This window comes from Mustelus asterias, chromosome 17, assembly GCF_964213995.1.
Source record: "Mustelus asterias chromosome 17, sMusAst1.hap1.1, whole genome shotgun sequence".
Lineage (NCBI taxonomy): Eukaryota > Metazoa > Chordata > Chondrichthyes > Carcharhiniformes > Triakidae > Mustelus > Mustelus asterias.
This window is the reverse complement of record NC_135817.1, coordinates 29,058,874-29,071,124: the sequence shown is the minus strand read 5'-3', so window position 1 is coordinate 29,071,124 and position 12,251 is coordinate 29,058,874. Positions and strand designations below refer to the sequence as shown.

The window sequence follows — 12,251 nt, the reverse complement described above, 5'->3', positions numbered from 1 at the left end:
CTAACAAGGGAGCAGGTCCGAGGGGGAGTCCACATAGCCTTCCGCCAGCCTGGATCTGGCTGCTATCACGCATCGCATGGGAAGGACATGCTCTACTGCTGCCCAAAATAACTTCTTTGATATGCGAACTTTAATAATTATATACTGAATGTTACTCTGCTGCTTTATTGCTGTTTTTTTTCACTGGCATCTGAAGTCTTGTTAATTTTCAAGAGTTTTGTTTCATAAATTCAAAATGTGGGCAGCTCTGGCAAGGCCAGCATTTGTTGCCTATCCCTAAGTGTCCTTGAGAAAGTGGTGGTGAATTAAATTGTCACATTAGAAAATAGTTTGCAAAGCACCATCATGGTCCTTTGCTTCACTTCACATGTACATAATCCAGTAGGGTCATGTTCTGCTGTTAGTATAGTCTTCATCCTGTATTATATGCATTAGCTGCATTGAATGCTGAAATATTGAGTGATTTGATTCAAATGCATTGGTCCATAGTCTTGATGGTAATAGAAGGTAAACAAAGTGAAAGGTAATGTTTTACCTACTTGAAAGTCCAATAATTCCACAATTTAAAAGGGTCCAGAAGCATTTGAATTTCACTACAGATCATAAGTGCTCTAATTATGTAATTTCTTGTCACAAAACATTTCAGACCTACGGTCATTCTCATCCCTGTTTTATTAAAAGTCTCTTATTGCCAGCTGGTCTTTGATGAGATAGAAGTTCTTTTGGGAGTTTCAGTATTACCCTTAGAAGAGGAGAAGCTTTTGAAGGAACAAAATGGATGTGATTATATTACACACTTTATAACTTAACCCATTTGTTTCTGGACCTGTTAAAAACGTCCCATTCTGAAGCCTACACTTTACAAAGATAGCTTTACAAGTTTGTTGAGGCCAATTTGCTGATTGTTCCTGAGCATAAAGGACAATATGTTATGAACCCTATGGAAATCTGTAAATCAGACAAAGTTTATCAAATGACCCCCAAATGAAGAAATTAGCAAACAAGATTTCACTTTTTGTGACTTTTACTTGAACACAGATTGGAGTCAATATAAATTAAACATAAATTAAGCAGCAAACCACAGCCGGTACATACTATAAATTGCATATAGAAAAGCAGATACAACAAAGACAGATCTCATGGGATTTATAGGCCTGCAAGGCACCAATTTCAGTAACACTGTTATCCCAAGCTCAGCACTTCCTCGGGCAATATTTCAGTCCCTTTCTTTCAAGGATTTAACCAATTCTCCACAGGCAGCTGCTTCCATGTAAGTAGGGTTCTGCTTGTGTAATATTTTACACCGTGGCATACTTCTTTCCAGAACATTCTCAACCCCCAGCTTCAGTTGATTGTGATAGCGTGGATCTATCAGAACTGCTTTTATCTACGCATGTTATGGCTAATTGTGGATTTACCTAGAGGTAAAGAAACAGGGATAGATATTCAAGAATCCAGCTTTCTGACTCGACTTGCTAACTACTCTTTGTCTCTTCTGACTTGTGTCTCTGCCATGCAGCTTCTGTATTTTAGCTTTTCTCCTGTTAGTGCTGCTTTCAGGTCCATGCTCACCGGATCACATGGACTAGTATTTCTTACTATCCAAAAGTTTTAATTGGTCCCTTTACATTTTTAAAAACAATTAAAGTTTGCCCAAACATTTTAAAGTAATTACAAATTTTCCTTACTACTACCTCACGGGGTGAAATTCCATCACAAAACAAATCTTTCCAGCTGTTGTCAGTAGTTTATGACAGTGAATGTGCACAAATGCATCAAACAAATGATAGATGCTGTATTTGCAAGGAACAACACATTCATCATTTTTCCTATGGAAAGGAAATATGAGCTTGCTAGGGCACAAAACACTCCGAGTAGGAAGATGCCCAGCAGGGCAGAACATAGCCCTGTAGACAGTTAAACATGCTGACATTTCTTGACAAGCAAGGTGGACTTCTGTCTTCTGTTGAAGGGAGCAAAAATATAATTTGTTCTGATGTAGCAGCATGTCCATTATGCCTCTGTCAGACAGACGAACAGGTACTATGCCACTCCATCATCTGTATACTAGGCACAGTGGTTAGCACTGCTGCCTCACAGCGCCAGGGACCCAGGTTCAATTCCAGCCTCAGGTCACTGTCTGTGTGAACACGTTCTTCCATTTCTGCATGGGTTTCCTCCCACACTCCAAAGATGTGCGGGTTAGGTTGATTGGCCATGAAAAATTGCCCCATAGTATTGGGGGGACTAGCAGGGTAAATATGTGAGGTTATACGGATAGGGCCTGGGTGGGATTGTTGTCGGTGCAGGCTTTATGAGCCAAGTAGCCGCCTTCTGCACTGTATGGATTCTATGATTCCAAGTTTCATGTCTCTTTGTTGCATTTCCTTTCACTTATTTTTATCTACAACTTGACATTTTATGACACCTATTTAAAATGATTTTTGACCCCTGACTGCAGCAGCATTTTACCCATCTGCAGTCAGTGCTTCACACATCTCTTAAAATTTGAACTTTATTTTTAGAATTCTCAGGGGCGATTCTCCCAAAAGTGCTTAATTGGTGGGAAAACTGTTCTAAATCCCGACTGTTTTGTCAGTTCAGCATCTCACCTGAATCTGCGCACTCTGTGCACCACAGAGGTCCCAGTCGTGAATCTCATTAAAACCTAGGGGGGCGGGGCCTATTCGCTCCGGAATTTGACAGTTCTGGAACTCTGCGCATGCTCTGTGGTCCTGATCTGTTAGATTCCCCATTTGCAGGCCAGCTCGATCACTGGCCAGCCCGGGACATGGGGGGCTGGAGGGGCAGTGCTGCCCCTCCAGCTCCCCATGGCCCGATCGCAGCCCCCACAGCAATTCCCGGACCAGCCGTGACCCCCCCCCTCCCCCATCAGCCCCGGAGCGCCCCGATGCACAGCCCACCACCCCCAGCAGTGGTGATCCCCCCAGCCCCCTCACCCCGGCAGTCCCCCCCCCCCCCCCCCCCCCCACTGTCAGCCCGCCCAATCACTGCCCTCCCTCTGTCCCAGACTGATCCTGTCTGCAGAGTGGTAGCGGGAACCCCACCCCCCCCATCCCCACCGATTGTCCCTAGTCCCTGCCCACAGTAGGCTCCACTCCCTTGGCACTGCCCAATGCCAAGTTGCCCCCTGGGCATGGGCACTTTGCCCTTTGGGCAGTGCCAGAGGGCACAGACTGGCACTGCCAGGGTGCCCATACCCAGAGGGCACCCTCCTGCCCGACCCCCTGGGGGGCCCCGATTGCCCCCCCTTCACTTTGGCGTGATCCCCCGCTAGTTCCCCGAACGTGGTGAGCTAGTCTGAACCCTGCCGGAATGAAGTACTCAAAGAACAAACAAAGAACAATACAGCACAGGAACAGGCCCTTCGGCCCTCCAAGCCCGCGCCGCTCCCCGGTCCAGGATTGAATCCTGAATCCAGGATCCCCGCCCAATTTTCCAGCTTATCTACATCCTAATATCCTATCCACCGAGCTGTCCCTCACAGCTGCGATGCTTTGTTCATCACAACCTATTAACTCACCCCCACCCCCCCATTCCAGACCATGTGGTACTCCTGCCGGGATGGGAGATTTGATCGGGACCTGAAAGTTCCCGTTAATGAACTGCTAAGCAGATTTAAAACATATTTTAAAAAGATTTAAATGATTTAACTGCCTTCCCACCGGTTTCCAGCGTGGTCTGACCGGCGACTGTCTGCTGGCTCTGGGAGATGTGCATGCGTTTCCCGGCACATGCGCAAATCCCTGTTCAAGGCCAGCGACGCACATCTCCCACCACGACCCGACAGAAAAGTTGCGTGTCGCGATGGGCCAACTGCGGCCCTAATTTCGGTATCCTCAGACATGCTGTTGAAGCTTTTCATCTTTCACTCATCAGAACAGATGCAAGAATTTCAGAGGGAACAACAATTTAGACTATGAAAAAAAAGGTGCCAATTCATTGGCTCCAATTGGTCAAGAATGCACCAGGGAGCTATTGTTCCTCTTTTGTGTATTCAAAAAAGATTGTTCTAATCAGGTGAGGAGGGGTTGAATGGCTTCCCCCTTTTCCCACTCCTGTTTGACTATAATAGGGGTTTTGTGAAAAGGACATACTTGTGAATTGAGTGTTTTAATTGTTCACGTGCTGTCATCATAAAATAACCAATTGGACAGTTTTTTCTTGAGTTTAGCATAGAAAGAGATTAGCTTTATTGTACTCAATATGGTCTTAGTAAAACAATAAAATACTTTCCAGCTTTAAGATAAAGTTTAATGTATAGATAAAGGGGAACCAGTAGATATAATATACTTGGATTTCCAAAATGTGTTTGATAAGGTACCACACAAAAGGCTGTTTAATAAGGTAAAGGTCCATGGTGTTATGGGTAGTATATTAGCATAGATAGAGTACTGGTTAACTAATAGAAGCAGAGAGTTGGGATAAAGAGGCATTTTTAGGATGACAATCTGTAACTAGTGGAGGGCCACAGGGATCAGTGCTAGAGCCATAATTATTTACAATATGTACTGATGACTTGGACGAGGGAAGTGAATGTATTATTGCCTAGTTTACAAAAGACAAAAAAATAGGTAGGAAGGCAACTGGTGAGGATGACCCAAAGAGTCTACAGAAGGATATAGACATGTTAAGCGAGTGGGCAAAAACTATGCAGATGGAACATAATGTAGGAAAATTTGGTTACTCACATTGGTAAGAAAAATAAAGGAGCAAAATATTATTTAAATTGAGAAAGACTGCAGAAAGTTGCAGCACAGGGATTTGGGGGCCCTTGTGCATAAATCACAAAGTTAGCATGCACACTCAGCAGGGAAGGCAAGTGGAATGTTGGCCTTTATTTCAAATGGAATGGAGTATAATAATAGGAAGGTCTTGCTAAAACTATACAAGGCAATAGTTAGACCATACTTGGAATACCATGAATAGATTTGGTCCCCTTATCTTAGGAAACAATTACTGGCATTGGAGGCAGTCCAGGACGTTCACTAGGTTGATTCTGAGTATGGAGAGATTTCCTCATGAGGAGAGGTTGAATAGATTTGGCCTGTACTCATTGAAGTTTAGAAGAATGAGAGGAGACCTTATTGAGACGTATAGGATTCTCAGGGGGCATGGCAGGGTAAGATGCTGAGAGATTATTTCCCCTTGGGGGAGAGTGTAAGACCAGAAGGCATAATCTCAGAGTTAAGGGGTTGCCCATTTAAGACAGATATGAGGAATTTATCTTCTGAGGGTTGTAAATCTGTAGACTTCTTTACCGCAGAAGGCGGTTAGAGGCTGGGGGTCATTAAGTATGTTCAAGGCTGAAATAGAAAATTTTTTAATCTGTGAGGGAATCAAGGGTTATGGGAATAAGGTGAGAAAGGGGAATGGAGGATTATGTCAGGTTAGTCATGATCTTGCTGAATGGTGGAGCAGATTCATTGGGTTGAATGGCCTACTTCTGCTCCTATATCTTATGGTTCATCTCCACCATTTGAATATCTCAGGTAATTGTTTTGATGTCTTGTTAATGGGTACAAGATATATGGTTTATTCAAATTCTCTGGTCAATGTCCTCACTGGATCCCTGCAGACATGGGGCGGGAAAACCCACCTCAACGGACCTTTGCATGGTCTGTGTCCCGCCCGCTACGATCCCCGTAGCAGGTGGGACAGAAAAATTCTGGCCATGGTGTCTTCACCTTAATGGATTGGAATATGGAAGCTATAGTGGTGCATCTTTGGCTGTGATCTCAAGTCACCTTTAGTCTCTGTTTATGAAAAGTTCAATTTATAGAAACATAGAAAATAGATGCAGGAGAAGGCCATTCAGACTTTCGAGCCTACATTCAATATGATAATGGTTGATCATGCACTTTCAGTATCCCACTCCCGCTTTCTCTCCACACCTCTTGATTTCTTTAGCCACAAGGGCCACATCCAGCAGCCTCTTGAACATATCTAATGAATTGGCCCCAACAGCTTTCTGTGGTAGAGAATTCCACAGGTTCACAACGCTCTGAGTGAATAAGTTCTTCCTCATCTCAGTCCTGAATGGCTTACCCTTTATTCTTAGTTCTGCACTTCCCCAACATCGGGAACATTCTTCCCGTATCTAGCCTGTCCAGTCCCATCAGGATTTTATATGTTTCTATGAGATCCCTTCTCATTCTTCTAAATTCCAGTGAATACAACCCAGTCGATCCAGTCTCTCTTCATCTGTCAGTCCTGCCATACCAGGAATCAGTCTGGTGAACCTTCGCTAGACTCCCTCAACAGCAATAATGTCCTTCCTTAGACTAGGAGACCAAAACTGCACACAATACTAAAGGTGTGGCCTCACCAAGGCCCTGTATAACTGCAGCAAGACGTCCTTACTCCTATACTCAAATACTTTTGCAATGAAGGCCAGCATGCCATTAGCTTTCCTCACCGCCTGCTGTACCTGCATGCCAACCTTCAGCGACTCTTCCACCGTGACACCCAGGTCACATTGCACTTCCCCTTTGCCTAAACAGCCACCATTCAGATAATAATCTTCCTTCCTGTTTTTGCCACCAAAGTGGATATCCTCACATTTATCCACATTATATTGCATTTGCCAAGTATTTGCCCACTCAGCTAGCCTGTCCAAGTCACGCTGTAGCTTCTTAGCATCTTCCCTCACAGCACACACTGCCACCTAGCTTAGTGTCGCCTGCAAATTTGGAGATATTGCATTCAATTCCTTTGTCCAAATCATTAATGTATATTGTGAATAGCTGGGGTCCCAGCATGGAACCCTGTGGTATTATACTAGTCACTGCCTGCCACTTTGAAAAGGACCCGTGTATTCCCACTCTCTGCTTCCTATCTGCCAACCAGTTCTCTATCTACGTCAAGCCATACCCTCTTCCATCTTCTTCCATTGGGGAAAAAGATACAAAAGTCTGAGGACACATACCAACCGACTCAAGAACAGCTTCTTTCCTGCTGCCATCAGACTTTTGAATGGACTTACCTCGCATTAAGTTGACCTTTCTCTGCACCCTAGCTATGACTGTAACACTACATTGGGGTCCGGGTCCATAGGACTCTTAAATCGGCCTCGCAGGTGGAGGATGCGGTCAAGAAGGCGTACGGCGTACTGGCCTTCATTAATCGAGGGATTGAGTTTAGGAGTCGGGAGATAATGCTGCAGCTTTATAGGACCCTGGTTAGACCCCACTTGGAGTACTGCGCGCAGTTCTGGTCACCTCATTACAGGAAAGATGTTGAAGCCATTGAAAGGGTGCAGAGGAGATTTACAAGGATGTTGCCTGGATTGGGGGGCATGCCTTATGAGGATAGGTTGAGGGAGCTTGGTCTCTTCTCCCTGGAGAGACGAAGGATGAGAGGTGACCTGATAGAGGCTTACAAGATGTTGAGAGGTCTGGATAGGGTAGACTCTCAGAGGCTATTTCCAAGGGCTGAAATGGTTGCTACGAGAGGACACAGGTTTAAGGTGCTGGGGGGTAGGTACAGAGGAGATGTCAGGGGTAAGTTTTTCACTCAGAGGGTGGTGGGTGAGTGGAATCGGCTGACGTCGGTGGTGGTGGAGGCAAACTCGTTGGGGTCTTTTAAGAGACTTCTGGATGAGTACATGGGATTTAATGGGATTGAGGGCTATAGATAGGCCTAGAGGTGGGGATGTGATCGGCGCAACTTGTGGGCCGAAGGGCCTGTTTGTGCTGTGGCTTTCTATGTTCTATGTACATTCTGCACTCTCTCCTTTCCTTATCTATGAATGGTATGCTTTGTGCGCAGGAAACAATGCTTTTTACTGTATACTAACTAATACATGTGACAATAATAAAATAAAATCAATTCCATGAGCTTCAATTTTGCTCACTAATCTCTTGTGTGGGACCTTGTCAAAAGCCTTTTGAAAGTCCAGATACACAACATCCACTGGTTCACCCTTGTCCACTCTACTAATCACGTCCTCAAAAACTTCCAGAAGATTTGTCAAGCATGATTTCCCTTTAGTGAATCCATGCTGACTTGGACCGATCCTGTCACTGCTTTCCAAATGCTCAGTTATTACATCCTCAATATTTGACTCCAGCATTTTCCCCACCACCAATGTCAGGCTAACAGGTCTATAATTCCCTATTTTCTCTCCCTCCTTTTTTAAAAACTGGGGTTACATTAGCTACCCTCCAATCCACTGGAACTCTTACAGAGTCTATAGAATGCTGGAAAATGATCACCAATGCATCTACTATTTCTAGGGCCACTTCCTTGAGTACTCTAGGATGCAGAGTATCAGGCCCTGGGGACTGATCGGGTTTTAAGCCCGGCAATTTCCCCAATACAATTTCCAGACTAATAAGAATTTCCTTCAGTTCCTCCTTCATGCTAGTCCATCTGTCCCCTGGTATTTCTGGAAGGTTATTTGTGTCCTCCTTAGTGAAGACAGATCCAAAGTATTTGTTCAGCTTTATGTTTCCGGCTGGTGGATTAAAAATCATTATTTGACATAAAGCTCGTTTTGTGACAAGGTACAATGTCTGGGTATATTCTTTTTGCCTGCATATTGTAAATGGATGTAGATTCTCACAAGTGTATGTGAGCTACATTGCGAGCTCAACCTATAATCTTAAATTGGTTGTTGATATAATTCTTTGCATTCATAGGGCCTACATACCTGCTATCTCACAGCCACTGAAATTCATATCCAACAGTACTCATTTGTGTGATGGGCAGAATGTCTTTTTGACTTGACAGCAGTATCCCCTGAGTGGAAAACACCACTTGTTTGCCACTTTGAAATGATCATTATCAGCAAAACACATTTCTACCAACCCCCTATCCACTGGGTCATGATACTCCTGATATATATATTTGGTATAAATTTTGATATATCCTGATATAGATTTCCTGAGGTGAAGCAATAACACCTCAGTTCACAATTTGTCTATTCTGGAAAAACAACCAGCACTTTAGCGTGTCTGAACTATTCATACAGTTTAAACGTTTTCATTCAGCTTGCAAAGTGCCCCTGTCTCCTTTCCTGCCAAACAGAAATAACTACTTAAAATACTAATTTTAAATCTTCAACAATAGTTTAAATCTGAAGGAATAAGACTCCACACTTGTGAAACTAATTTCCTGTCCCAGAAATAAAAACAGAACATGATAGATTAGCCCAGCAGGTCTGGCAGCATATGTGGAGAGAAGTCGAGTTAACATTTTAACTCAAATTTGACTTCTTCAGAACTGAAGGAAAGTAGCAATGTGTTGAGTTTTTTTCTGGTTGGAAAGGGATAGAACAAAATGGAAGGCCTGGGATAGGGTGGAAGATGGGAGAGATTAAATAACAAAGATGCCATGGAACAAAAAGCAAAAAGAGTGGTAATGATTGTAGGAAAGAAACAAAGCATAGACCAGACTAGGTGTTAGTGGTAGAACAATAAACAGCTCTGTCTGAAAGTGAAAACAAGATGCACATTGACCATTGTTTAAAAAAACTCAAAATAGAAAACAGAGTTCATGGTCTAAATGTTGAACTCAATCGTCAGTCTGGAAGGCTGTAAAGTACACAATTGAATGATCGGGTGCTGTTTCTCAAGCTTGCATTGAACTTCACTGGAACATTGTAACGGAGCAAGGACAGAAATGTGAGCATGCGAGGCAAAGTGGTGAATTAGAATATCAAGCAACCAGAAGGTCAGGATCACGGTTGCGGACTGAGTGGAAGTGTAACTCCTGCCTTTTTTCCTTCTCATTCCTTCCTGTCCAAAGCTCCAAACACCATTCCTAGGTGAATCAACGATTTACTTGTTCTTTCAATTTAGTCTACTGTATTTGCTACTCATAGTACAGTCACCTCTACATTCAGGCAACCAAACACAGACCGGGTGACCGGTTTACAGAACACCTCTGCAGTATTTTGCTTTTATTCTGTTCCAGAAAGTTTGTTTGCCAATAATTAAGACTTTACATGTTATGCTGTTAAAAGAGAACTTACACTGGAATAGAAAAGACTTAACCTTTTCTGATGAGTTTGTGTATACAAGTTAAGTACAGAAATCTCACAGCCGTTGCTATATTTTAACGCAATATTATTATTGCGCTGTTTTTGGAGGAGCAGGGTATCTGACAACAACTTCCTGACCATTATTTTCATTATAAAACAACAAATTTTAGAAGGTTGTATTGATTGCTGTAACAAATTGTGGCTCGTATGACTTGATTTTTCAATTACGTTAACATTAAAACTTGTAACACTAAATAGAACTTGAGAAAACCCATGTAAAACTTCCCATGTAGATTACGTATTCTACATTGCAGAAAGAGACCATTTGTCCCAACACACTGTGACAGCCCTTTCAGTGAGCTATCCATGAAGACCCATTCAACTAAAAAAATAACCATTTGAGCCCATTTCGTTACTAAGAAACAAAAATAAAGAAACTTGCATTAATATGACATCTTTCACATCTTCAGGACATCCCAAAGCACTTCACAACCAAAGAGTTACTTTTAAATGTAGGGAAATGCAGCTTCCAGTTTGGACACATCAAGGATTCATAAAAAGAAAACTCAGTAATTGACCAAATCATCCAGTTTGGCTTTGTTAATTAAGGGAAGAATGAAGGCCATTAAAGTCTGTCATGAGTTATACTTCCACCACTTTTTCCTTCCACAACTTTTCCAAAAATATTTTGAGTCTGTTTGTTTAATAGATCTTGAGTAATGAACATCTAACTACATCCATTAAAATGTTAGGCATATCTATGAAGTTAAACAATGAAACTTCACTTATTAAAAATAATTTTTATTAGAGCTTAAAATAGCAAGTCCCCGTTCTAGTGTTTGAGTTGGAGCTCGTTAAAGTTTATGGTTATTCATTTATGATGCTAACAGTGTGCATTGTAATATAAATGTCCAGTATAAACTGCCTTTCACAGTTTTTCAGTCCTTTCTATGTAGCTCAAGCGTTACTTCATGAATGGATGAATTCCAAGATAAAGCCAGAATTAGAATATGAAGAAACTGAAGACCAAGAAAGCTACATCAATAAATCAGTGGAGTGCACATACTCTTCAGAGATGGCCTCCGGAGTGCCTGCATGTGAAAAATTTGATGGTGAGGCCATTTGTTGTGTCTTTTGTTTTTTTTAAATAAACTTTAAATTTTCAGACACATTAAGATTTTAGTTGAATTGCCAAGTGTTTCGTATATATAATATATATAGAAAGAGAGGACATTTTTGAATTGATTATTTATTCACTGTTCCTCCAGATTCATAACCCTTTATTAATTTATTTCTACTGAAATTCACCTCCCTTTGAATTCTATTCACAAAAGCCAGTCACAATGGGTGGAATTCTCCAACCTTCCAGCCCCTCCCGCGGCAGTATTTCATGCAGCGGACCGGCAAGATATTCCAGTCCTGCCAAAATCATTACATTACATTACTCGCCTGCTGCTTTTGGGGAACCTGCGGGAGATGTGGACTTCAACAAGACCGGAAGATCCCACCAATGGGAATGGCTGAAGAATTCAGTCCAATATAATTCAATAATGAAGAACATTTCCCTCTTCTGAAAGCAGCGACTCATTCTAGGGTACAGGTTCAAAATTCTACTAATAAAACACTACAAGTTTTCAGTTTGCATATGATAATGCTAAAGTAAGCCCCAGTATAAGTGGTTGGGAACAGCTTTATTACAGTAAGATTAACCCTAACCTCAAAAAATTAATATAAATGCAGGATGTGCCAATATAAATAGTAGCTTCAGATAATGTCTGAAAGGGAAAGGTACCTTTTTGATTTTCTCCCTTTCGTTGAACTGTAGTTAAAAAATATATTTAAACACTTTATTCTACATTCTACTTGTACAGTATTGTCTTTTTATATTTTCCCATTTTCTATCTTGCCTATGTTAACAATTTTTTTTTTAGAAACTTAGAAAATAGAAGTAGGCCATTCAGCCCTTTGAGCCTGTTCCACCATTCAGTATGATCATGGTTAATTCTCTATCTCAACTCCAAACTCCCGCACGCTCCCCATACTGTGACGCCTTTAGATTCTAGAAATCCAGCTGTTTCCTTCTTAAGTATATTTAGTGACTTTGCCTTCTATGGTAGAGGATTCCATAGGTTCACTACCTTCTGAGTAAAGAAGTTTCTCCTCATCTCAGCCCTAAATGGCCTGCCCAGTATCCTGAGAACTGTGATCCTTTGTTCTAGATGAACACACACACACACACTCTTTG

At 42.1% G+C, this 12,251-nt stretch overlaps 1 protein-coding gene across 2 annotated transcripts in view; it reads left to right on the top strand.

Annotated features, from left to right (window-relative positions):
- Nucleotides 1-12,251, top strand: part of ccdc191 (coiled-coil domain containing 191) — a 60,257-nt gene that overhangs the window by 9,530 nt on the left and 38,476 nt on the right. The window contains exon 4 of one of the 2 annotated variants that reach the window (XM_078232442.1): nt 10,963-11,118. In XM_078232442.1, coding sequence (XP_078088568.1) covers nt 10,963-11,118 — 156 coding nt within the window. Of the gene's footprint in view, nt 1-10,940; nt 11,119-12,251 lie in introns of both variants that reach the window. The other variant, XM_078232443.1, reaches the window with a different exon arrangement.